Source organism: Antennarius striatus, chromosome 5 (assembly GCF_040054535.1).
Source record: "Antennarius striatus isolate MH-2024 chromosome 5, ASM4005453v1, whole genome shotgun sequence".
NCBI classification, from domain to species: domain Eukaryota; kingdom Metazoa; phylum Chordata; class Actinopteri; order Lophiiformes; family Antennariidae; genus Antennarius; species Antennarius striatus.
This window is the reverse complement of record NC_090780.1, coordinates 18,249,234-18,276,795: the sequence shown is the minus strand read 5'-3', so window position 1 is coordinate 18,276,795 and position 27,562 is coordinate 18,249,234. Positions and strand designations below refer to the sequence as shown.

The window sequence follows — 27,562 nt, the reverse complement described above, 5'->3', positions numbered from 1 at the left end:
CTGATACAGGGTCAGTGATTTCCACACACACACACACACACACACACACCCGTTCAAACCTTACACTTTAATAATTGACATTCCCCTCACAAACAAGTCGCTGGAGGAGAACCAGCAGCTCACGGGTTACTGTTGATGCTCGGCTCGCATTGATGCTTCATCACTTGCAGTGCAGCCAGACGCCAGCAGCAGCATCCAGCTCAGAGGGAACCAGGCGCACCAGGCTGGCCATATTGCGCACTTGCTCTCCGCAAACCGACTGCGTCACACCGAACAAAAACACACACACACAAAAAAAAAACCCCTAGAAGAACTGGTGGAGAAATAAAGACACCACAGCAGGAGAAACAACCTGTTTAAAAACGGTACCCGACTGAGCCGGTGAGTGAAATGGATGCGGTCTTTTTTTTTTTTTTTTTTTTCTTTCTTCCTTGACGGTGATGCATCATCGATTATGTCGATGCTTTTTTGTGGTTGACGGGCTTCCTCCTGGCCCCTCAGAGCGACGCTCGTCATTCGGTTTGATTTTCGAGCTGCTGTTTTTTGAAACATCATAATTACACAGGATGGTTTTTAACGTGACACGTTTGATTCCTTCAACGATTGATGCGATGTTGATGAGTAAAATACGTGCTTGTTTGTTTACCCTCCAGGTTGGTGTGTGTGTGTGTGTGTGTGCGTGTGTGTGTGTGTGTGTGTTTTTTTTTCGTGTTGGGAAAAATGGTGAAACTGGGGAATAATTTCAGCGAGAAAAATAACGGGAAGGTGGTTTCTGAGGACGGATTTGACACCATCCCTCTCATAACCCCATTAGATGCGAGTCAGCTGCAGTTTCCACCACCAGATAAGGTAAAATGTGTTGAATGCTTATTACCCATTCATATAGAGTCACAGTGATTATTCCTTAATTTTCCTCATCATTAAAGTACATCCAATCAGGAGTGCGGAAAAAAAAAAGAGCTAAATATGTCTGGTAACCCATAATCACATTACAGACGTGTTATTTTCACAAGTAGAGCAAGACAAATGTTCACCATTCTGCCACCGTGACAGTTCCTCCTGAACTGTAGATGCAAGACAGTTGGATCACCTCTGGTTTTATGTGTTTTCTGCCAGGTGGTGGTGAAGACAAAGGCCGACTATGATGGCGAGACCAAGAAGGGAAAGCTACGGTCTCCCAAAATCGCAGAGTTTTCCATCAGCATCATTGAAGGCGTATCTGAGCGACTCAAAGTAAGAATAATGTCTGTGTCATCATCTGTGGCTCATCTATCATCCCTCACAATTTTGGATATGCCGCAGGCTGGATCTCGGGACGGTTGTCACAGCCATCATAATGTTCCTCTTCTAATCCACATTACACTCCTCTTTGTTCAGGCCACCTTCATCTCCTTGTCAGGGTTGCACAGGGAGACGTAATGGACAATGATTCACTTAACCCCGCCCCAAAAACCAGCGTTAATTCAGCTGCTGCCATGGTGATGGCCTCCAAACGGCAACATCTCTCCTACCTTCCTTGAAACCCGTCTTGGTCGGAAGACACGCTCAGCCGTTCACAACGTATAAAATGATTAAAACGCATTCTAATAGAAAAAAGCAAAAGCACAATCCACAGCTGTAGTTATGTGAAACGGCTGATTTGCATCAGAGGACATTTTTCCCCCCCTGAATCAACAGTTGTGCGTGTTTATTTGTGAGGTGTCAGGCCTCTCAGATGTAGAGCTTTAATTCTCAAACATCTTAAAAGCGAGGAGCATCAATGCCTCAAAACACAGCTCACATTCTCACACCGCCACTTTGAAATGTTGCAGGGAGCCTTTTTCTGCAGATAGTCTCTTTCATAATCTCTTGTTGCTTTGCTTTGTATGTACGTGTCATATTGTCTGCTCTGCTGCACTGCTCCGTGATTCGTACTGACAGATAAAAACAATATCCCTTAAGACATATTCTGTTAACAAACTGAGCAAACCTTTCGTGGAGGGACGGAACAAAAAGTCCTCGCTGCGTTGCCTTTGCTATCGGCAGGAAATCTTCCAGGCAGATCATTTGTTCTGACATGAATTTACAAATTCTCTGTCAGTGAAATAATGTATTTCCCTGCATGTGTAAAACAGTGATCATTATGAATCCTAAAATCAAGTTGCACACAACTTGGGGCTGAAGGAGGCGATTTCTCAGACACCTTGTCTAATTCCCCTCCCACCCCTTAGAAACACCAGTAGCAGTTATATAACTCCCCCGAGAAGTGAGAGCTGGGCTGCACAGATGGCCACACAAGCCATCCTCCTAGTGAGTTATTAAACAGAATATTCTGCTGCCCTGACTGGCTGTCGTTTACTGTAGTACATACAGTACATCCACATATTTACAGTAGATATAGAACATTATGCATATCTAATCCACACCCATATGCAGCTCAGCTCAGCCTTGTGCTGCAGTTTCATCTGTGATGTATTCTGTTCCTGCCTTTCCACACATGTCTTCCGTGAACACGTGCACGATGGATTTGTGGTGTCCCTTCACATTGTACAAGAGTTATTCAACTGAAGGAGCTGTCTTTGTGTCCTTCAGGTGACTCTGCTGGTGATCTGTGCCCTGGCGTTCCTGGTGTGTGTGGTGTTCCTTGTCGTCTACAAGATCTACCAGTATGAGCAACCTTGCCCTGACAGCTTTGTCTACTCGGTAAATGAGCGTCTTTGTCTCTGTCGCTTCCTGATGCTGGGGAGAGGAACATTTCTGTGTATTGTTACGAGGGGTTACTCAACGCCTTTCACTTTGTGAAGCGTGTTCAGCATCGCTGTGAAGTGATTAAAATAGCTAGAAAGAGGAAATCGCTCACAAAAGGCATGTCTGATAACCTAGAAACCACCTGTCATTCAAAGACAGATGTAACTTACCTTTCACAGAGACAGAGTGCGCTACATGCTGTAGTTCCATATTCCTACACCTCAGCATTAGTGAGCTAATGTCTAAATCTAAATTAATGTCTAAATCTAGATTTTAGTCTTCTAGAATCAGGAATTTAGATTCCAAAAGTCTCTTCTGAACAGAGTCCTTTGATATCGTACTTGAATGCACAATATTTTGTTCACTACTATCCTCCAGAATCAGATTTTATTTTCTCCGTGAATGAATTTAAAACTTTAATCATAACTTGCTACCATTCACATTGTCCCAATCTGGGCATCTTTAATCTGGTTTCTTCTCTCTTTGGAACAGCAAGGACGCTGCATGCCGGCTGGGATGTACGGCAGCTACCCCCCTCAGGGCCCTGGGGGCCGCGGCCGCCTCTTCACCCTGATTAACCACTACAACATAGCCAAGCAGACCATCACCCGGTCAGTATCACCTTGGATGACCATTATGTCTGAGGAGAAAGTCACTCAGCAGGAGACGGAAACTGCTCAGAAACTGGCTTAACCCCCCCGACGATCAGAAGGTGTCCTCACATTTGCAGGAATAAATAAATAATATGGTTTGTGCCATTCAAGCAAACCTCAGACTCGCGTAACTCTGGGTTAAAAATCCCCTTCTGTTGCCCTGGGGGGGCCTCTGATGCTTTGTTGATGTAGTTTGGTCAGCTGATGTGTAGTGTAGGTGGAAATCTGTAGAAATCTTAAACACATTTGCAGCAAAGTGGCTGATTCATGGTTTGTTTGAAGAGCATATACTATTATTTATTTACATTTTGAAACAGAGTGGTAAATGTTTAAATACAGCCACAGGAAAACACACACACTCACCATCTTTGTACATACACACATCTATCAGAGCTCAATTTAGTCGTCACATTGTGAAATGACTGTGAACCATTTTGTGTCTGCGATGCTTGTTTTAACGCACACGCACGCATGACTCTAAAAACACTTCTTTTCTTGTTTAGTTTTGCTTTAAACCTTGTTCCATTCAATACTTTAGAGCAGAAGATGCATGCCGGACAAGGGGAAGTCCAGCAAAGTGAAAATATTTAATGACATGACAACATTTGTAGTTAATTTGTGGCTGGGATTATGTGTGTCAAAAGATTTTACAGTCAGGTTATTGTGTATAAATTAAGCTTGACCTGGAAGAAATTCTTTATCCAGCAGTAAAAAAAAAAATCGACTGTATTCATGACGTTTTGATGCAGCCCACACTGCTTTCTGCATTGATCGCTGTTAAAGAATTCTTAGTATGACGCAGATCTTTTTAACCAGCATTTAATGATTGTCTTATTCATTTGAACTCTTCGTGAACACCACATGCTTTTGATTTTTGCAGGCTACGACTTATCAGTTACTTTGTTTAGCATACATTTTAGGCTACTGTATTGAATGTTTTTGCATTGCTAGTGAAGAGACTGTATTGTACAATGCTTTGCATTAATTAATGTCACCGTAGATGACTGTTGGTAGCCTTCACAGATACTAGACTTAGGTTGATGTAGTGGAACAATCTGAAAGTAGTCACTTGTCCTGTTGCTTTTTTCTGTATTTGCCATTTAACTTAAAGTGTCACAAAAAATGTAACTTTTTCAAACAATGTAATGAATACCATTGAAGTGCATTTGATACATAAAATGTTAAATGAAAACTGAAATAAAGTGCCCACATTTCACACCAATGTCCAAAGATAATTTTTAAGAGCGATTTCTCTGAATCGCATTTTCTGCTACAAGAATGTCTTGAAGGGATCATTTTCGTCACCAACTCGCCACACTAGAGAGAAAAACATTCCTTTCGCTGGGGAAAGTCTCTGGGTCTGCACTCTAGTTTGCGAATACAATATGACACAAACATAATTGTCTCAAATAAAAAACACACAGCAGAATAAAAGGCCATCTCCTGTGGAATTCTAATTATATATTACAACTTGAAATATTCCAAAGGAAAACAAAAAATATATGAAGGACTTGATGGCGTGGAAGAAATACTAGTTGAAGAAAATAAACTGAGGAGAAGCGTAATGACAGTCTCTGTCCTACTCTTCCATCCTGGAACACACGAGGGTATGAAGGCCTGAACTAAGAGAGATACTGTACAAAGAAAATATTTAGCAGCTAATCAAACCCTCATTATGAGGAAAAAGGAGACAATTTTGAGCCCAGAAAACTTTGATCCATAGTTGACTGACGTCCAAAACAAAATTACAACACAGAGTTGTTTTAGGACAACAACCATGACGTATTTCTTTGGATGAAAGAGTTCAACAAGAAAGAACTAAGCTCTACACTCCAAGTCACGGTCGAGTCACATCATAAACTCCTTGAGACCAAACTGAGAACTCAAGTGCCCTTGAACTTCAGGAGATCTTTCATCTACAGCTATGTTATATTGAGCTCCAGTACAAAGCCACTACAGTGGTGGGGTCAGAGATTAAAGGAGACTGAAGTCTTCCTACAATCAATAAATAAATCAATATAACTGGTAGTTTGCCTCTTTATTAATACCAGACTAATAGATTTTTTTTTCTAAGCCAGATATCAGTTTATCAGGAACAGGGGACACCCATTTTATTGGCATAACATGGATGACCCAATAATGGTGGTCCAAAGGGTAACGGTTTTAATTTTTGACAATTGGCTGGCCCAGTCAGTCGTGTCATTGAACATTATTTTTGCAGCAAAGAAACAGAAATGTTAGCAGGTTTAGAATTTGGCCTGTCCCTTAATTTTTGTTGAACAGCTTCCATATTTAATTTAATAGACTGTTATAATCCCCGAAGGGAAATTAAAAACGCACACTCTAGTTTTTGTTAGTCAATCAAATCAAATCATATGTATGCATATTAGTGTGTACAGGCCCCTGTAATACACACACCACACACAAGGGGGCCTGTAGGCATGCAAGGGAGGTAGAGTGGCAGGCAGCTCCTTCTTGGTGCGCCTCAAATGAGCAATTTTGTAAAGGGGACGGCACCTTGCTCAAGGGTGCCTCGGCAGTGCTCCGGAGGTGAGCTGACACCTCCCACTGTCAGCTCATCTCCGGGTACTTTTTTTTGGGTGGGAGTGAGAATCGAACCGCCGATCTTGAATCATGGGACGACCCGCTCTACTGCCCACTTTACCACTGAGCCACGCCGCCCCATATTGTTGGGTTTGTTGGGTTTTTCTCAGTAAAAGCACTTAGAAATGTCTGTTGAAGTGATTACGCTCTCTACAAATAAAAGTTGATTGATTGATCATCGTAACTTTAAAATTTATCGACCTATAATTGTATTTTACATTGCTTTTCAATGTTAAAAATAGATGTTCTCCTCCTGATTTGTTCTTTGGTGGCCCCTGGTGGACAGCTGATGCAGGCCGTCCAGGATAGAACAGAATCTACAAAATCATTACATCAGAGTGAATGTGATCCACAACTTCCCAAAAAAGTAACTCCAGCCAGCTGTTTGACCGAACCCTGTTATTAAATCTGAGTGCAGAAAATCCAGGATAATTGTGCATTATCTTTTCTTAACTCAGCAGGGACAAATGCTCTTTCCATTTACAAGTTTTGTCAATATCCTATAACAGAATATATTATTTCCATGGGCACACAACCTAAGGCAGACTTAACACTTATTATCTTTAAGAAATACATTTTTAATTTGTAGCGAACTAATCGAACATAAATGTGGCTCATGTTAACATGTTTTCTCTTATGCTTGAGGACAAATCCCCAGACAAACAGGCACATTAAATATCTCCTGGTAACAACTCCAGGCGAGAAAGTAACCCAGAGTATAAACTGTGTCTACAACGAGGTGTGCTCCTCAAGCCACTCCATTCTGGCTGCATTCCATACTGTATTGAATGTTTTCACTAATGAAGTGTATGTATTTATGTGGTGCACACACACACACACACGCACACATCTGTTTTAAGTGTGAATCTTGTCAATGATGTTGAAACCCAGCACAGAAAACAAGTACAGCAATCAGTTCCAGTTCCCTTCAGTTCAGATACACGAAATGTTTTTAATACTATAATGCTGAGCAGAAATATTAGGAAGCTCTGCGAATCAAATCTCTTGCATGTCGACGGTTTCGTTCCCATGGTTGACATGAACTAAGACAGCCAGTGACTTTCTGCAACTTTGATGCTATCTGAAAGTGCAATTCAGTCTGTAAAATCACGTCCTGAAGTAAAGGCAGGATACAGACTTTAAGATGACTGCTTCCATTTACTAGAAATGATTGGTACAGTTAAACCTGATAGTCGTTAAATTATTTGTTCAGCTGATTGAAAAAGCATGAAAAAAAGAAAAACTCCACACTTGACACTGAAATATTTATGTGTCACGGAAATTTAATTTGACAGAATACATGAAACAGCCGATCTGCATATATCTTTTAGTATGTCCTGAAAGGGGATCAAATAGTGAAAAAAGAGACGGTGTGAATCATAGACCAATCTGCCATTGGAACATAAACGTTCATGAAGAACACTTTGTAAGGTCTCAGTCTCAGTGTTGTCATCGTTTTTTAATGAAATAACAACTAAGTGCCAAAGCCACGGTTTCAAGTCCATGTTGAACAGCGGTGTTAGCTGTCATACCAATCCAGGAAGAGAAGGGAGAAAGAGCACATGACCAGGAAAAACAGGATCCACACCCTGAAGCCAGCGTTGTTTTTAATCGCCTGTGGTGGAAATAAGCAAAATTACATTTTTAGGGTCAGATGAACTGCTACGAATGGAAAATAACATGAAATATGGAGGAAAAAAAAGGATCTGTTGCTAACACTCAGTGGGCTTCACCTCTCGTATATCTTCATTGCCGTCTTTGACATTTTCTGTAGCGCCAACAACCAGCTGATGAATGCTGTCTATCTCTGTTTCCTGTCACGTAGAATAAAATACAGAGTTGGCTGGTGTGAGCCTTGTCCTCAAATTATGGTGAATTTTAAGTGAATAGAGAGGAAGAAAGTAAACTCACTTGCTGCAGGACTTTCTCAGCAAAGATCTCTTGCAGTCGAGAGATCTCCACCACTTTCCCCTCGATTTGCCTAAAGTATGCAAAAGAACAGATGAATTATCAACTGACAAGCGTGCATAGCATATCTAAACCTTTCTAGATGACATCTGGATTATAGGTAATTCAGGTCTTTGGTAATTTTGCCTTCAGGACTATTTTGTTCCAGCTGTAACATTGATATTTTTTTTCTGGTTACCATGGTTATAATGTCAGCTACAAACACCTTGGGTCATTTTAAAATGTCTGATTCACATCTTGTTGCCTCAAATGGTATTCTAACCACTAGCTGGTATTGTTTAGGGGAGGGGGGTTGACACTGTGTTACAATTTCATGTCTGGTTTTCATCTCAGTTCCCCAAGAAAATTTTTTTTGTGTTCACATCACTGTTTCACACCAGTGATGTGAACAACATGAAAATGCAGATAGCTCCTGTTAATATTCATGAGCGGGACTCACCTCACTTCGTCCACCAGGGTGTTCATCTCACTCACCAACCTCTGGTTCTCCTGTTCAAACTGGACACACACACATGCACACACACACTGCTGTTATCTAGTTGTTGGGGATTTAAAAGCTACTTCAATTTTTTAAAATGAAAATCAATGCATTGTGTTTCACAAGTCATGCTGTTTACAAAGCTTTACACTGAGAATTTAGACCAAGTGAAACTGTTCATTCATGAGAAATGACTGAAACAAATCTGTCTGTACCACATGACATGAATAGTGATTACCATCTGAATCTCCTCAGGAGAGAGCTCGTCCTCCACCCGACCCTCCTCCCACGGGTTGAAGGTGACGTCCTGGACTTCTGACGTACTCTTCTCTGTAGGAAAAAAAGACAACTTCAACTTTCGTGTAACTCCCACTTCTATTTATTCCCTCATTCCCTTCCGAGTCACTCATGCTGCTGGTAATTTTATATTTGAAGGGAGAACTGGAAAGTTGTGTGGATACTTGATTTATTCCTATGTGATTCACTTTATTTTTCACCTCCTTGGCCTTGAAGAAGTCAGGTTTGAAATATTGAAATGGTGAGAGACGACTTAAAATATTGTGGTGATTACTCAACGTCATGAGACATTATTCATGGGAAACATGAAAAGGAGCTTCTCCAACCAGGTGTAGTACTGTCATCTGATCATTAGCCATGTTAATAGCGAAATACATTAAACCTCCTACGGCCCAAGCTGTTTTTTCACATCCATTTTTTATTTCTTTTTGCTATTTGGGTTTAGGGTTGAAGGTTAAGGGTTAGGCTTGGGGTTAAGGTTTAAACTTAGGGGTTAGGGTTAGGGGTTAAGGGTTAGGTCAAGGGTTAGTTAAGGACAAATTGCTTGAAAGTGAAATTCCTAACCCTAACCCTAAATATGTCCACATATGTGGCCACTAAGCCTTAGGGGGCTTAGTGGCCACATATCTAATGAGTACAGTATAAAAGCTAATGAGTACAGTATAAAAGCTTTTTGCAATTTTCAACTGAAAATGAGTAAAGTCACTACAACATTGGAGGGCTTCACTTTGTTGAATCATAAGAGCAGATTCTTTTACATTATGATCCTGTTAAAACGAAAAACTGCAGCGCACTTTGACCCATTAGAAATCCCTTTATACAACACTACTTTTATTACTATTATCATGTTTGTATTAATTTTCTATTGACGATTTTCCATTCTGTTGTCTTTAATTAAGGACTTAGCAGGTCCATATCATGTCTTTGCTGTCAAGTATTTTGAGCTTTATTTCTTGTGTGAAAGGTGCCATACAATAACATTTATGTATGCCAGGCAGCGTGACAAAAACGTTTTGGACTAGTTCTCGTCTTTCCACATGGTCCAGTGTCTCAGAGGACCCATGAACTTACCAGAACCTTCCTCCTTGACAGTCTTCTCCTCTGTGGGCTCCACCTCCAGTGTCTTCTCTACTTTACTGTGGTGCTCTGAAGATATTCTTGACCTGAAACCACATAACACAGGTTCATAAAAGTCAAGGATTTGATTTTGCAAAAGAGGAAGCAAAAACAAGATGCTGCAAATTACTGGAGAGCACACACAAAAGGTGATTTTTGCTGATACTCACTGCCTCTTTTTATCTACCATTCTCTTGACTCTCATTGCTCTCTGCTCGGAGTACAGCTTACATACTCCTTCAAAAGAGTCAAGACACATGATGTCACCGTGCTGTGCTGTTACAAATTAATGCTTTCTCAATGGTCTACAGTAAAAACAAATTTTAGACATGCGGTCTAATTGTAACAATGACCATGTGCCTACCTTTTAGATAAGTCTCAATGAGATCCAGCACAGCCTCTCTGTGCACTTTTATCTGGGATGGTGCCACTTGTTTCTCTGCTGTGATGACATTATTAACATTTACTGATCAAAGACAAACATACTAATTTTTGTACAGTGAAAAAACATTAAACAAAATTTTGAAAGTCTTTATAACTGAAAGACAAGCCTGATCAAAAAAGAGTTGCATCTTTAAAGAATGGTGCATAATTTACTACAAAGCTCTACCATGTTTCCAGCGACACTGTTAAAGAAGCTGATGCATTGCATAGAGAAACACACAAACACCTTCATTTCGTAGCTGCTTGATGGCCTCGGAACACGTCCTCATAAAGATCTGAGCATCCTGGTCGATCTGATCTCGCTCACTGTCTGTCATAGGACTGAGATCTGATGAGATGAGGCTATGGTACACAAGCAAATACATTTTATTACCCAATTATCAACGGCTGACTGCAATGAAAAGCTTTTCTAAAAGTGTTATATTCAGACATGCATTCCTCTTCCCAAATATTTCTTCACCTAACCATCAACCAGTGCCTGCAGAGCAGAATCCTAACCCATAATGAGCGGGACTCATCTGCACGGACCTCTGGACTACTACATAGAAAATACAATACTATGATCCAAACATGGGGTGTTCCGTAGAGACTGAATGTGCCACCATAGCGTGAATGCCAGCAGGTTCCAGTATGAACATGAAAGGTGTGATTATGGTATTCTGGTGTGAAGGAGGACTTTGACTGGTTTGATTGGATTTTGAATTAACTTGATTGGATTAATCAAACTAAATCTAGCAATAAGTATAATTTGTAACTCAAAATCAAATATAATAAAACAAGAACTGTAATACGACCCTAACCAGTAGCTGCAGCCTCTAAAGACAACAAACATGAAACAGAAAAGAAGCAGTGATAATCATCTTTTGTTATAAAATGGCCTGTAGAAAGTTTAAGGTCATGGCTGTTTTGAATACATTTTATTAGACAAAGGCACCAACGATCAGGCTTTTACATAAATGTCAACCTTACTTAATCTGAAACGATGAGCCGTCGCACTAATTTTATAAACATTGAGAAGCAAATTTATGGTTATAATTACGTACGTACTGTGTCTGTAGAGGATATAAAGGAAGTAGATAAGAAAATTGGAAGGCAGGAATGGCTAATGACAAGGTAAATGAGACTTCCTCACAGCAGTGTCGGCTATGGATTTTCCCACCACTGTAAACAGCTGTACTTCAACCACACACCACTGACATCTCCAATGTTTATAGGTTAATGTGTTCTATTGAGGTCTTATCAGCACACCTAACAAAACACAGGCGATTCTGAACACCCACAACTACAAAACGCAGACAGGACCCTGGTGGGTGGAAGGCCTGAATCAGTCCCATGCTATCATTCCTTCTTCACTTTGGTTGCAGCTCAATTATTCCAGATAATTAGGCTGGAGCTTGCCGCTGCGGACCACCCTACTTACTGCCGACCTTGTGCTGACAGGCAGATTCCTGCACCATAAACGTACACACTGCAGACATGTTTGACGGTACCTTCAAGGAGCCCTGACTCATGACCTTCTCTGAATTTCACCAGAATCAAAGTGTCCATCTCCCCTCTGGCATCCCCGGCAGCCTTGAAGGCGTTCACCGGTGCTGCTGATTGTGGAGGGGTACTGCCACCGCTGGACAGGCTTACCTTCCGGCACTGATGTAATCATTCCTGTGTTTTAGTAGAAAGTCTTTCAATTTGGTGATGTTTGTGATCTGTCAAAATAAAATGAGATGTAACATTACCTGTTTGCATTATTTCTATGCCAGCAAGTTTCTTTAACAGCTTGAGAAAGAGTTTTTAGACACGTACCAGAATCTGTTTTTCCACCAAAATACATTTGGACAGAGCCAGAATAAATGTATGACTTTGTATTTAATGGGTGAGACAGGAAACCAATGTCCATCTTTATGATTTCTCAATATTAGCTTTTGACAATTCATGAAGTCAGAGACATTAAAAAAAAAGTCAAATCTGCAATTTCCCCGTCACACAACTCTCATAAATAACGTCATGCGTGGGTGAATGAAGAGCAGCAACAGAGCCACAGCTTCCAATTCATGACCTGTTACTATTTATCACTGAGAAAATGACCAAGTGCGTGTGTACACTGGGAAACCAGAGGAAACTCGGTTTAATCCAATATTTGCTCCGGTAATTTGGTCAAATATTAAAAAAGACCAAATTGCTTCCCAGTCCACAGAGCGGTGCTGGCAGAGTACAAGTGGGTGTGAACATACACACAGCGGGCTCTGTTAGATCCACAAGAAGACACAAGTCAGACAAGCTGAGGATTGAAAAATGACACAATGAGTTTGACTGTGACAGCGACCCCAGAGCGTGGGAGATTATTTTGATAGCCTCACGATTCTGTCTTCGGCCTTCAGCTTGTTCCCTCTAACAACCTCAATTATCAAATTGCCTTGGCTGTATGGGGTAACCTGGCACCAGCCTTCTAATAATGTCTCCAAGCATTCATTCCAAACGTCCCTATGCACTAAAGCAGTGTTTTATTTGAGTTTGTCAAGTTTTAAAATGCAGACAGAAGGTGTCAGGGTAAACTCAGCTGAGCAACGTGTTAGAAAGCTACAGCTACTTCTTTCATTAGGAGGGGAATTTGGTGATGTATGGCTCTGCTGTTTGTGAGTCCATCCTTGTAATAATACAATTATTTGAGGGTTAAGGGTTAATTGTTGCTCAAAACAGTTGAACTCATAAGGGGTTCAGGGTCAAACAAAAACAAACTTTCTATCAGTTAAAAGTTTTAACTATCTATTTTAGTTTTAATTTATCAATTACACTTTGTCAGTTTATAGACCCTGTAAATGAGGAATAAATGAATTTTCTAAATCTGAAGCTGCATTTTATTATATGACCTGCATTGGATGGGAAGGATCTTTTTAGAAAAGCTGATCAGTTTAATTTGCTTTCAAAAACACAAATATTTCAATGGCTGATGAATAATTTAAAAAAAACCCCAACCACAATTAGCATAATAGATAGTTTCTGACTATTTAACACAAATTAAAATAGTTTTCCTTGAGTCTACATATAATTCAACTGAAATTATAATAACTTCAAGTCTTTTGTACATGAAATATATTGGCTGTACAACTCTACCTGTAGTACATCCCGTTCCTGACCAGCAGGTGGTGCTAAACCCACAGCAGTAACGCACACCAGCTCAGGCGACCACTGGCGGCCTGAGAGAATACTTGTTGTGGGGGTCCCGGGGAGTGTCAAGAGTGCTGCTCTGGGGGTTGAGCTGTCTCCTGTGTGTATACATTGGATCTCAAATTTCCAGCACAACCTCAAGGGTTTGCAGGGGGTCAGTGGGATCAATTGCTCTTGTAACTTAAGACCCTAAAGAGCAAGTAATTCCTCAACAATGAGAAAGGGGGTGGCCTTGCACATGTAGCTCACCACATGTGTGTATGCAGCTAGACGCGAGTGTGTGTGTGCATACGTGTAACTATCATAGGTGTGTGTAAGGCAGAAGGAGACAGTCTGCCGGGCTGCATCTAATCTCGTCATCATCAAAGACCCCCACTTTTCCTCCTCACTTTCTCCTTCCCCTACTTCCCTCCAGCCCCGATTGAGCCCAAACAAACCATCAGGGGGGATTATTATGAGGAAGAAAAGAGAAAAGGCTTAGCTAGCAGATTTCTAAAGGGCTTGGATGGCTCTTTGTTTTGTTAAATCCAGGTAACTGACAGAATTCAATGATGACTGCACTGCTTTGGTTTAAGTCCCTGTGTGTCCTGACCGAAGGCGATCCATACTGACGCCAGGCCATGTTGTGTTTAGGTATGAGGGTCTGATACAGAGAGGGCGCTCCAGCAGAGAAGACTGCTGCACGTTGATTTTATTATCATGTTTATGTCTGACGCTAATGGGTTCAGCTCTGTCTTCTTATGTCTGTTCAAAGTTAGAGTGCCATCGTCAGGTCCACGAACAAACAAACAGAAAACTTTTTTATATTTTTGATGAACAGGGTCTTTGACTTTCTGCAAAATATGCTGAAATTGCATTAATGTGTCTTTGTTCTACAGTATATTTAATATATATTGAAGACTGCATGTAAAAATATCATTATGAGCACCATAGGTAGAGACATTTAGTGATATTTAGAGTATGAGTCCCGTAATATTGACGTCTTTATATTTCTCACATTTCAACAATCACTTTCATAAGAAACACATGCATTTGCTGGGGCTGTCACAATTAAATGACAAACTGTGGACAGCTCAGCCTCCTGCGTGTGTCCAACCATGTGTTCAGCATTGAGCAGTGATTATTTTTATTTGTCTGGCATAGATATTTACTTGTCCCAACACAAACTGTTATATTTATTAGCGGTCATCTAAAAGCAACAAAAACTGAAGTTGAGGGTGGTGTTACTCTTCTTGTCTCGCTCTAAAACTTGAGGCACCCAACCGCTACCCAAGTAAATGCCAGTTTCCATGATAATTTACTTGTCAAAAGCACTTCATCGGCATTCTCATCTGAGTTCACGATCAGCACCAACATCTTAACTCTCAACAGTGAAAGCAGTCTGATGGCTGACTCCTACGGTACTTCCATAATCAGTTCTGGAAAAAAAAAACATAGTCCTTGTCACAAAAAGATCCTGCGATAGCACCTCAGCAACAAACCTCCTCTAGAATATGATGCCACTGGTTGTTTATACTTAAAAAACAACAACAGCACAATGTTACTTCACTATAAAGAACAGAATAACATGATAATTTAAGTTCATTCCTGCATCACCCTCTGTGTTTAAGGTTAAGATAGAAAAAGTGAGATAGTCTACTTTAAGATCTTAGTTAGGTAGCCCAAAATTAAATCTACATTTGGCTGTGAAAAAGACGGTCCTCTTAGTCCTCCTTCTGATTACTCCTTTATAAACTTGGTCTCTGGGTGACTTCGAGGACGAGTGTTCTGTCACCATCAGGCCTCAGTCCTTAACCAATAAACATACATTACAATTGGGAAAGTGGGTCGATGGATTTACTAGGCCAGTGAGATATTTAAAATATTTTGCATGTGAACTACATTAAAAAATGTACACTACATTTGGTTGGATGCATCTCCTCAACATCCTAACCACAGTAATAAAAAAAAAATTAAGTTCGTAAAATATCTTAGCTGTTTGAGTTTCTATAACTATTGATTTGTGCCGTGCTGACCTATTACCTGCTCTGCTCACATGGAAGACAAGGAAAGTTATCATCTATCATCTAGAAGGGGGGGTACTGGTTAATTAGTTTTTGACACGCTAAACCACTTGTTGCTAAAACTGCTTTACACATAAGTTACATGTCACAGTAAACCTGATGCAGTTGGGTTAGATTTCTTGCATTCTTTGCTTACATAAAATAAACTCACATGTCTGCGTGACAACGTTCAAAGTGAATTTTTCTAAGCTCAAGTCATGACTGACTAGTTCTGATTTGACCGGTGCATAATGTTGTTACCTATGTGTGCAGTTTGTGACATCATGTGTGTCGTTTACTCTTGAGAATACCTTCAATTTATATAGCTGTGCCTTTTAAATTTGGTTAAATACAACAACAACAAGCAAACAAATCAAATCAAATCAAGAAAGTGATTGTACAAACCATTTAACTTTTTGGTCTTTCTTTGAAATTTGTACGATTTAAATGATCCCAGTATACTTCATTCGGAAAATATTTTAATTTCATACTCATAATATGACATTATTTGTTCTGATCCAATCCAGAGTATGTCCAAAAAAATAAATTTGATGGACTGGAAAATGTTACAAAAACATTTTTGTGTTTGAAACTTGACCACCGCTAACAAAATAATCAAGTAAACCAGACTGCTAAAAGTTTTGAGACTATATGAACATACTGTTTCAATGTGAAAGTTGTCATAGTGAAGAGCCCCACCAGCCTTGGGAAGCACAACATACTCTTAAGTGCTGGCCAAGAGCCACATTTTTCAGTTTCTAAGAAAACACCATGAGAAGGAGCCAATTTTGGACAAGCTATACTAAAGGCACAGTTGGAAGCCGAGCACTATTTTCTACACACAATTTACCAATTTTAAAGTGACCTCGTCCATTTAAACTTGAGAGGGGCTGCATGCTGCGGAGAGAGACGAGGTGAGCTGTGAAATGGAGATCACAGCGCTCCAAACCAACCCCTGTGAGGTAAAAGATTCCTCTGACCACACCACACCCTGCAAACACTGGCCCTTTTATTACACAATCAAGCCTTTTTTGTGTTGCCTTCTAAGATGCTACAATTCCTTTTCCATTGAGTTGCCTTTTGAGAGAAAAACAAAACAACAAAAAAGCCCCACACACACATAGGATCACTGTGTATTTGTTAACTTTGATGTTTTCCTCTTATTTTGTGAAGCGTCAGTGGGAACTTGGAGAGTTATGTATGTCTTGAAGGGCACTCACATCTGTTGTGCATTAGGTGCCGGCCAACAACATTGTTACTGAGGACCTAATTTAATATTCTCTCTGTTTTGATCTTCCACCTTTAATCACTGGCTCTTGCGTGGATCGACTTTCCCCAAGAAATTGCCGGAGAGCTGAAAGAAAATGTTATTGCAGCATGTTTATAGAGACATACGTACAAAGACGGGACTTGAACATAAAAAAAATGCTGCCTAACTAAGACTGCGGAAAAAAGAACGGATAGTTGAGTTGTGGGTAGAAACCGCAAAATACTGTGAGTACTCAGGGTATTCCAAACTCGCAATTTCAATTTCTACAAAAGCTGCTTGACTGAGATGGCTCGAGATGATATCAGCAGTGTGAGGGAGACAGCAGTGGGGGGGGGGGGCAGAGGACCTGCACCACAGGATAAGTTTATGTTTCTTTGAATCAGCATCGCTGCTTTTATTAAACCACCATTTCTAATATCAATGTAACAGGACATAACAGAAACCCGGTTGTGCAGGGTTGCTTTGGCTGGGCTCCCTTTTACCTCAGACAGATGGCATCAGATAAAATTTAAATTCCTTACTCCCTCAGGGAAACGTAAAGTAGTTCTTCATGGTGCCTTTGAAGAGGTTTCTATCCATGATATTAATGTCAGGTAAAGAACTTCTGGCTGTAGAAGTACACTCAGACATGGAACATAAACTTTTAGTTCCCAGTGATCCAACTCCTACTCCCGCCAACCATTTAGAATGTCTGCAATGTCAGTCAATGGTGGAATAAGTTTCGCTGAACTAACTAAAAGCCAATGTTACCAAGACAAAACATTCTTCATGAATGTATTTAAGCTCCAGTCAAATTTCCTATATCTTTTTAAGAGTAGAACAGAAGTCAGATACAGAAATTAAACTTTTCTTGCTATTAAAGTTATTACAACGTCCTGTGACGGCAATATGTGTGCTGTTAATTTAACGTGTGTCATTTAATGCCTGTTTTAAATCATTCCATACAATCTTAGAAAATTTCAAGGGACTTTTTAAAAAGAATTTTATCAATGTCATTTTACAGATGTAGCAATTAAAAATAAATCAGGTTATGATTTTTTTTTCTTTTCTTAAATGTTACCAACCATATTACAACTTTTCAGAAATTTGACAATTGCATTCAGGAAATTAGCTTTCTGTTGCTGTCCTATTACATTCTTCTCACTCTGATGAAACCTATATAGTATCATATACCACACTACAATGCTTCAGAATGTACTTCTCAAGGTGTGAGACATATCTGTCTTCTCATTTTCTCATCTGTGTTGTCAGTAAACATGAATAAACACAGCAGCTCTGAAATTGATATTTGGATCACCAAAACCACATGCAACTGCAATAGATGAGAAAATCTGTATGCAGTAAAGAACAGGCCTTCATCGCAGCAGTAGGAAATTGTCATGGTATGATAACCATCTTACAAAATTTTACAGAGTCAGGTTATACAGTGTTAGATTGATAAAATGGTATCAAAGTGTGTTTTGTGAAAAAAGATTAAAAGCACTTTGGCTTTGTTTTATCAGCTCTTTTCTTCAATTCTACTTTTGGATGATACCTGACAATGTCGAGTTGATAATCTATGAGTTTGGTATCGTGCTGCTGCACAATGTGATTTTTTTCTAAATCTGACTTCAAACTAAAGCAGTTATTTGAAAGCTATGGTACTCTGAGTTTTAAACACAGTATGCAAAGTGACATTTTTAACACTGAAATGTTTTTATGGGGATGCATTTAGTAGTTAATGTTTAGGGTTTATTTAATATATAAAAAATGTATCTTAATACATCAAAATAAATTCTGACAGGTCCACATTAAATACATTTCGTCTGTTATATACATGGATGGGCAATGCTTCCTGCAACCTGCACATTTTTTCTAAATTAAGAAAGGCATTAAAGCAGACATTAAAACAGACCAAAGGAACATAATTTCATTTAAAAGAGGTGTACAGAACTCTATCAATGATTGCTTGCATATTGATAAATACCATGTTGGCCAATAAACCCAAACGTACAATGGAGGCTGAATAATATTGTTTCCAAGACAAGATGACACCGTCAACAACACTTGTCAAACACTTTATACAAAGATAGCTTTCCCTTCTGGGTGCATTGGTAAATGTCAAAAATCAAAAGACTTCTTTGTGCTAACTGTGAAATTGAGTATATTCATAATTAAAGTCCAGCATTTTTTTTGCCGTTAGACGGCACTTAGCGTGACTGCTAGCTGATTAGCGAATGTTAGCTTGAGGACACACTCACCACTTCTTTCGCCTTCGGAGAAAAGCCGCTCTTGGGTCGGCTTCTCTTCAAAATGTCATCTTTGGTGGAGTCAAAGCCTATTCCTATTGCCTTGTTCCTGGTTTTGACTGTCTTGACGCTGGCTTTGAAAAGCAGAGTTATATTCACAGCCATGTCTGTGTAGCAACTTGCGCACAGGACCGGCTGCTGTAAACAAATGGACACGTCATGGACTGGTGACGTCAATATCCTGCGACGCTATAGATTTTTTCCCTGACGGAGATGGAAGCATGGCATTTCACTTTAACGTTTTATGAGCAACAGTTTGCTATCGCGGGTACTGTACCTCATAGAATTTGTGTTGTGTAGTTTTCTAACCTGAATCAAGTTATCGTTCACATTAATTTGCCTGCAAGTGTCAGATATTTTAAACCTTCAAGAATCTCTTAAATATAATTACTAATGCTTAAAGAGACCTTAGTGGAAGGCTTTACTTGTAAGTAGACTATATTCAGGTTAAATGAAGTTGAATATCCTGCCACAAATTTATGCATTTTTAAGAATGCAATAGGATGGAATATTGTCTTGCAGACAGATAATCTGAATCCAACATTTAGTCAGTCTTATCAGTATTTTTTTTTCCTCTATGTCTGATTGAAAGGATGTCCACCAGAACAAGAAGACCTAACTGGACAGACGAGGAGTGTCTTCTCCTGGCTCAGTTAATGCAGGAGAGGAAAGACATAGTCAGAAGGAGGTGCAGCAATGGAATTTCAACACAGGACAAAAGACAAGCCTGGAAAGAGATAGCCCAAGCTATTAATACTACCTTTCCACAGATTCAGCATACAGTCTTTGACTGTGTCAAAAAATGTGACAATCTTGTGGCAAAGTCAAGAGATGAGATCAAAAGACAGAAAAGACAAATGGGTGCAGGTGAGCATCTGTTTGCATGAAAAATCATGAAATAACCGCTATAGCGGGAAAGAGAGGAGCCGCTGCATGTGCACGCTTCCCCATCCTATCCTATCCCAATAGGCAACAGAACCCAACAGAAACCATCAGAACCCAATACAAATAGACCTTTTTTTGCACTGTAATTAATAACATTAAATGTACGATCTTGTTAAATAAACAAATAGGGTGCACAAGAATATACTTTTTTCTCAGACAGAAATAAATCCATGTTCATGTTTAGTAATTCAGTTATTGTGTCATGTTAATACATGCATGATATTGTTAATTCACAGAAGGCCTTTCCGTTGATCAATTCAGTGCTGTGGATCAATTAGTTATTTCTGTCATGAACTTCTCAGATGCACTGCAATGGGATGAAGAACACTGTTCACTGTCAGAGTTGGTGGAAATTCAACAAAAAAAATAATTTATCTTTTCTTCTTTTGATTGTATCCAAGCTCAACATACATTTTTTTACAATAATATATTTAGAAAATGTAATTTTGCTACCTTTATCCAAATAATAAACTGTATTTTTGGTTCTTACATCGAAAGTCCCAGTTATATTTGGATAACCTGTCACTGTTAACAGTTTACCTAACTATTCCCCCTGAAAACTCTACTCAGTGTGGTCTGTGGATTATTTAAGGCAGCATGGCTGCTTTTTGCTTATGTCAAAAATATTCTTTCATCTCAACTCACGGGGTGGAGATGGAAACTCAGAGGTTTAATCTCTGACAAATTGAATAATTCTTTTTGTAATTTGGATTAACCAACACTCTATAATGCAGATTATTGTAAAATAAATTCATGGACAAGTTTAGTTTTCTTTTTCAGCTGTAAAAAAGATGGACATGACCACACAACAGATGAAAGCTTCTCAGACAAACAAGAGCTTGATCTCCCTAAATATCTATACAGTATCCAAGCAATTCCCCAGCAAAACAAAATATGCTTTTTAATAAAATAATTCATTGTGCAGCTAACATTACTGCACCAGCAGAACGACAAGAAACTCCCTGCCCTGGCTCTCCACCCTCAGCACATAGCCTATACTTGCAAGAAAAACTGGGTTTGGAAATGTCTGTGCTGAGAAGACAAGAGGTGGTCCTCAAGCTGCAAGAGGAATATTATACACTGAAAATCAAGGTGATGAGAAAGCAAATGGAAGAGCCACTTAAAAAAGACTGAACTGGATGTCTGTCTGTGATTTGTGTCTGCCTGTGAAATGTAACTGATCAAATCTAGAGAAGTGTTTGCACTCAGTTTGGGTAAAATCTAGAGGTTCAGGTGATTGTTTCTATCTTTTGTGAAGAAAGCATGATGGGGTCATTTATTGTTTTGAGTTGTATATAATAATGAGAGATTGAAACTGCAAATATATCTTTTAAAAAAACAATAAAATCATTCTTTGTAGGAAGTGTTATTTAGTGTATCTCGCAGGTCTTTCCAACGCATAAGGATAACTTTACATGCTTAAATACTTAGTTTATTTGCTTATTCGTGCCATTTACTCCTAAGTGCGAATTTGGAAGCTGTAAATGTTTGACAAACACCAATACAAACATGCCAATGTAAGTAAAGTTACAATGAAGTCTTGTCTGGACAAACGTGGCAAATTTGGTCTAATATTCTGCATAAATCCATCTATTTGTAAGTGATGGAGGTTGGCTCTCAGATGTGAGCAGTAGGGCCCAAAGTGTTGAATAAATGTCTTATTTGCTGTGTGGTTTGCTCATTTCCTTTGTTAGTGTTGTGCCAGAGTGTTACAACTAAGCGGTGGGACCGTCTGCACCTTTTTGCTGCCTCAGCACTGTGGGAAGAGAGGACCTTTTCAAGGACATGACTGTCTTAAGATTTAATGTGCTGATAAAAGAAGTGCAATGAAGCATTGAAGTTCCAAACATTTATTTTACCATAACATCCAGAAGCTTTGGACTGTGTTCCTCAGCTGAATCCTTTGTCATGAAGGCTAAAATGCTCTGATATTGTGAATCAAATCTGTCTGATGTACTGTTCTCCTGAAGTCCTCTGAGATGATCTCAAGAAGCCCCTCTGAGTTGAGAGTATGGATGCCTAACCAGAGTAAGCCTGGTTTATTTGGTAAGATTGGTTTATAAAATGTAGATGATTTAGAAATGGGTATTTTAGTAGCTGCAGTATATCTTTACATAATATTTTATTACTCTAAAAGTATCACACATTTCAGAAATATTGTGAAATTCAAATGTAGTGATGTGGTAGACTACTGATGAAAAGCTAAGCAACGGACTAAGCATGCCTTACAGGCATTTCTAGATGCTATCTGTCTCTTGGATGGAGCATCGGTCAAGGTATCCATTCCTCTTATCCTTGACAGGTGAGCCATGTTTTGGAGTGTCCTCTAGGCAGTCCACTTATTACCTGAAAAGAACCCCCTTAATCCCCACTTTCTCTTTGTTTGGACTATTATCAGGCCCGTCAGTCGTGGGTATCTTATCTTCACGAACCTCATCTATTGGCTGTTTGACGTTGGCTTAATTCTATCAAAGACCCTTATTTCTGGTTTGCCTGAGGACGTACCCTTCCTCTGATGTACTACAGTGGTCCCTGCTCTGATAAGAGGTGATATTGAGATGAATAAATCCCTTTGTATGAAGCCATCAATGCATGAAGTTGACTTATTGCCCCATGCTTTCTTGTTGAGTTTTTCTTGCTCACAGTTCTTCTGTGCACTGCTTTTCCTTTTTGCATTTTTAAATAATGGGTGCAGTCTGACACCTGAGAAAATTACACAATAACACCCCATCAACCATGACTGACAGACAGTCCCCTTTGATGGCAGTTAACTTTCTTGTGACAGTAGTCACATGAAACAGTGAAGGAATGTCTTGCAGCTTGATCTGATGAAGAGCAATTTCATGGGAGGGAGTTGTTGACTTTAAGGTGGAAGCTTACCTGCCACACCCAAAAGTCTTACAAAAAGCCCTCTAGCCACATACTACATTTGTGAGAATGGTCCCTCTTTGTCTTCCTTCTGTTGACTACAGATCTGACACGGCTTGACAGGTGGGAGTTTAGCCTAACATGCAGGTTGAGATGGTGAATTAACTCAGCTACCTTGTCAATGAAACAATAAAGATGACTTTTGAGAGAACAGAGTTGAAGATATTTAGCGCTTGGATAACGGTTGCGGCACATCCTAATCATGTGAGTCACTGTTTTTTACTGATAAAGACTTGATTAACAATGACATAGAAAACTGCATTATGTAGTTATTTTCAAAAAATGCAAGTCAACCAAAGAGGTGCATAGGTACTGCATCTGTGCCCATAAGTTACATTATGAGAGAAGAATGATTTTATTGTGTACATCTAATACTCTGAATCTCTGTTACACAGTATGTAGGTTGTGCACATAAATAAGTTTCCAGGTAGACTAATCATGAAAATAAATGCAGCTGAGCTGCTTGAACCATTGTCTCTACCCAAACGTCTTGTACAGATGTTGCAATCACATATTGGATTTTCCACAGTGCAGTCACTAGCCATTAGAACAGGCTTCAGGCGCAATGTCTATGTTTGAGGGATTAACCACACTTATTGTGATTCAGTTGGAATAGTGACAGCCAGGAAGCGGAAACTTTTTAAAAAGACACGTACCAGGGAATCTTACTCTGCACTAACAAATGATCTTACCTATCACCATAAGAATAAACAAAATCCTTATTCCAGAAGCTCCTCTTTTGACATTGAGTGATTTCATCAGGTTGTTTTACAGAGGGAGTTTGAAATGGGATTTAATCACGCCATAGCCACATTGCAACAGTCCACATTTAAGCATTCTGGATATGCTTGAGTTGAACATTTCCCATAATGATCTTCAGAAATGAACAGCAATTGGCCCACCAGTGAAAGGGGATCCTCTTTGTAATTAAACCTGGTAGAAAATTGGATCATTTTTTGCCTGGACAGCTTTCACATTCCAGCCTAATATGACATCGGAAGCTTTTGAAGTTAACGTACTGGGAGTCCCAAATTATACCTTTCATCAGCCAATCACAGCAAAATGGCAACCTGACTTTACCAATTGCAACTTTTAAGCTAGACTTCATATAATGAAGCAGAAGCGCATGATACCTACTGACAAATCGACCATGAATACTAGAATTACAATTTCCCTTTTCTTACCAAAGGAATGTTTTAAGATTGACGTAACATTTTTGGTTGATCCACCAAAGTCAAATACATGGTATTATCTCTGAAAGGATTATTACTAATTCTTAGCAGTGTTGTCCAAATCCACAATTTAATTTGACTTGACTTGATTTTAAGGCCATGTTTCATTTACTTTACAATTTAAATCAGTTTTTCCTGCAGTCGTGTCATTTGTGCATCTGGATCCGTGAAGGTCAGCAAATCATTATTGCATGACTGTACTGACAACTGCTATTTACATTTTCAAATTCTTCTTTGAAAAAGAGAAAAGTGTGCTGTTGTTTTTTCTACAAATCACCACTTCACAAAAAAAAAACAACTGAAAATCTCTACAAGTCTTTTTTGTTCCCATTTTTATGGCTAACATCTATTAGCTATTATTGCTATTGATTATTTGCTTTAAAATGTACTCTTAGTCAGTTATGGAAATTATATTGCATTGGGCAATGACCTGTTTTTGTTGTTGAATAAATCGTCCTGCATGTTAATTAGGTGATTTATGAATGATTGCTCAACTGTTGATTTCTGGCTCACTCAATGACCTTTGACATGTCTTGTGTTTCCTTTATGATATGCAGCTTTCTGTAAATTCACACGTTGAAATTTTGATTGTTTTCTTTCTCGCCAGACGATGAGCCATTGGACATTCCCAAAGCTATCTTCACCATAGCAACACCATGCTTTTCATTTTTTTTTTGAACATGATCTCATAGTGCCTTGGTATTCTTTTTGTTGTTCCTCTGTTTCTAAGGTAAATAAAAACACAAAAAGACAGTTGGACCATTCTCGTCAATTTTCTTATCATTGATTGATTCCTAATATGGATTATTACATTTCAGATAAAATACAAAGTCTAAACTTGACAGTTCCGTCCTGTCTTGCTGCCACACTGGCTTACTATGATGCTTCCTTTTGTTTGAAGAGATCAGATAGTCAGCAGGAGAGCAGAATGACTTATCAGTGATTTTAAAAATTACCATGTCTGTCCTGTGATATTTAATTCGTCTCGTAAGTCTACTTGTAGTATTCAAGGAGATAAATGCAATGCCTTTCAGGGCGATTAGTTTTTATTTGTTTGTGTTTAATTTTTTAAATCGAACTTCCTGCTGTCCACACCAATCACTGCAGTTAGCGTGAATTTCAGTGATGCAGCTAGTAAACAGGCTATTGGTGTTAGCCTTCTATGAAAATCATCACTTTAATGGCGTTTACTATGCGTCATCACTTTGAGGCGTTTACTTTTGTGTAGTATGTGCATAGGAGCATAAAACCTACCATACTGACTGCGGTGGAAGTAGAGACTGAAGTGGGGGATATGAACTGTCAAACTGAATTTCTACAATAAAGGCGCTTCTCTTTTTCTTTTAGATGCTTTGAACAACATTCCTCAAATTTGTCGTCTGTCATGAGTGTAACATACGGACAGTAATATTTGCTTTCACAGTTTGTCACACAACCAAAAAAAACGATCAAACAAGAAAAAAACACTTTTGATGGTCTAAAATGTTAAATCCACTTACTGTTAAAGTATTAACCAAAGTATAAAAAGGTTTAGTGTAATATTACAGCAAGTATTATTAAGTCAGTGTGTTGGTCAGTGTTAATCATGTTACTCTGACACTACTGTAATGGACAGTTACATTGCTGCGCCCTCTGAGCACATTTGTTGGGAATTCACTAAACAGTTTTTTGCAACTTTAACACGGTCAACAAACTCCAACTCGCCAGAGCTGACAAACACAAGTACATTCATGCTGACATAATTTTCTCTGAGGGGTAAAAAGCTTCATGGAAGTATTTACAGAGCAGGTCACTGGTCGCCCCATTACCTCATCCTCGCTGGACAGCTGAAATTAAACTGTAATGTTGTCTTTGAGACAGCTGGAAAAGTTATGGGCGTTAGCACTAATCAGTGGATCCCCAGGAAAAAACTGTTTTATTGCAATGTTATTCTACTATATACAGCAATTTTCTCCTCCATCAATATACTGTAACCATCTGCTATTTTGGTATAATCTTCACTGACCTACAACATACATCCATGAACTTCATCCCACATAACAATTGGCCATTTGAGGTCAGTTAAACATGTGTTCTACTGCTGAGAGACTGTTGGATGACCAGCAGATCACCAAAACAATGGCCTCCATTATACATCCTGTGTAATCTCTACTGTACAGGCGCATACTTGTCGCACAACAAACCAAAGCCTCCTTGAGGACACTGGAAAGATACATGAACTAATTTGTGTCTCTGTGGTTTCTCCCATACTTAACCCCAGGCTCTGACCAAGGCCAGAATGTCAGCTTCATGTATTTATAAAAATAGGAAAAGAAAAGGGTAAAGAGAGAAATGAGTCCAACAGATGACTGAAACCATATGGACGTGGTAGAGAGTAACTTATCTTGTGACAACATAGCATACAGCTTCCTCCTACCTCCCCAACCCGCACCCAAAAGTCCCACTCTGTCTCATGTCACAGCCGTTCCTGAAAGTCTGCAACTGGAGAAGGTCAATCACAATCGGTGGCTGGGGCGAAGAACAAAGTCATCGTGATTTTCAAAAAGTGCATGTGGGATCTGAGGAGGAAATGTATTTGCCAAAACTCAAATACACATAATTACAATAATTCAACCCTGGAGGATGGTTTATTCCATTTTATTATGAGGTTCGCTCTTTCATGTTGTGTGGTGGTGGTGGTGGTGCTGGTGGTGGAGGGGGGCGGGTGCTCATGAACAGCGACAGGGACTACGTGAAACAGATACTTGGTCCCTCTGATTGCTTTCATTTTTTCCCCTTTCATGTCCTGCAGGAGTTGAGCCCGTGGACAATTTTTTTTTTTCTGAAATGCCTGTCATGACCTTTATGCACAATGAAAATATGAGCCATGAAAGGCTGAATGTCCGAAACATTTCAAATATAATTTGTCCAATTCTGGTTTATGACTAGACTAGTACATTACAGGAAAGATATCGCCAGTTGTTGTGTTGACTGGATATTCACTGCTTATCTGAAGTTTTCTGTGGTAGTTTCCTCAAATTTGTTGTTAAAATCTCTTGGAGCAGCAGATCAGATGCCATTGCTATGTTATGTTTTCTCAAAGAAAAAAATGTACTCAGTTTTCCAACCATCCATCCATTTTCTTTATGTTTGCTGCCACGGGTCGCGGGGTGCTGGAACCTGAGACAGGGGACACTCTGGGCATGACCCCAGTGCACCGCAAGACCACTGAACTCAGTTGTAAGAACTTTAATTTCTATTCATGTACTGGGATGTTTTTACAGTATTTGAGTTGTACTTGCAGCTCTCATCTGTTAACTCGCCCTTCTCTTTCATCTGTCTCTCTTCTTGGGACACTTTAACTCATGACTTGGAACATTGAGAGTTTTTCTTCTGTGTTCCACACAGCATAAACATTAACCTTTAAAA

General features: G+C 39.4%; 2 protein-coding genes across 4 annotated transcripts; one reads left to right on the top strand and one right to left on the bottom strand.

The window, feature by feature from the left end:
- The first annotated feature begins 226 nt into the window (after window positions 1-226).
- Window positions 227-4,584, top strand: LOC137595687 (neuronal vesicle trafficking-associated protein 1-like). The gene is made up of 5 exons (XM_068315923.1): window positions 227-381; window positions 654-849; window positions 1,117-1,233; window positions 2,572-2,682; window positions 3,220-4,584. Exons 2-5 carry the CDS (start codon window positions 721-723, stop codon window positions 3,418-3,420), a joined length of 558 nt encoding a protein of 185 aa, XP_068172024.1. The 5' UTR covers window positions 227-381; window positions 654-720; the 3' UTR covers window positions 3,421-4,584.
- A 2,665-nt stretch (window positions 4,585-7,249) lies between these two features.
- Window positions 7,250-19,184, bottom strand: stx18 (syntaxin 18). 3 transcript variants are annotated; one of them, XM_068315278.1, is made up of 11 exons: window positions 19,002-19,184; window positions 11,923-11,990; window positions 10,514-10,629; window positions 10,208-10,285; window positions 10,014-10,080; window positions 9,799-9,890; window positions 8,669-8,760; window positions 8,392-8,450; window positions 7,896-7,965; window positions 7,718-7,798; window positions 7,250-7,599 (listed from the first exon to the last, which is right to left on the bottom strand). In XM_068315278.1, the coding sequence occupies exons 1-11, from the start codon at window positions 19,152-19,154 to the stop codon at window positions 7,504-7,506; spliced, it is 972 nt and encodes a 323-aa protein (XP_068171379.1). In that variant the 5' UTR covers window positions 19,155-19,184; the 3' UTR covers window positions 7,250-7,503. The 3 variants fall into 3 exon arrangements, with proteins under 3 accessions (XP_068171379.1, XP_068171380.1, XP_068171381.1); XM_068315279.1 differs by having other exon boundaries at window positions 10,208-10,282; XM_068315280.1 differs by lacking the exon at window positions 19,002-19,184 and adding an exon at window positions 16,712-16,790.
- Between the last annotated feature and the right edge of the window lie 8,378 nt (window positions 19,185-27,562).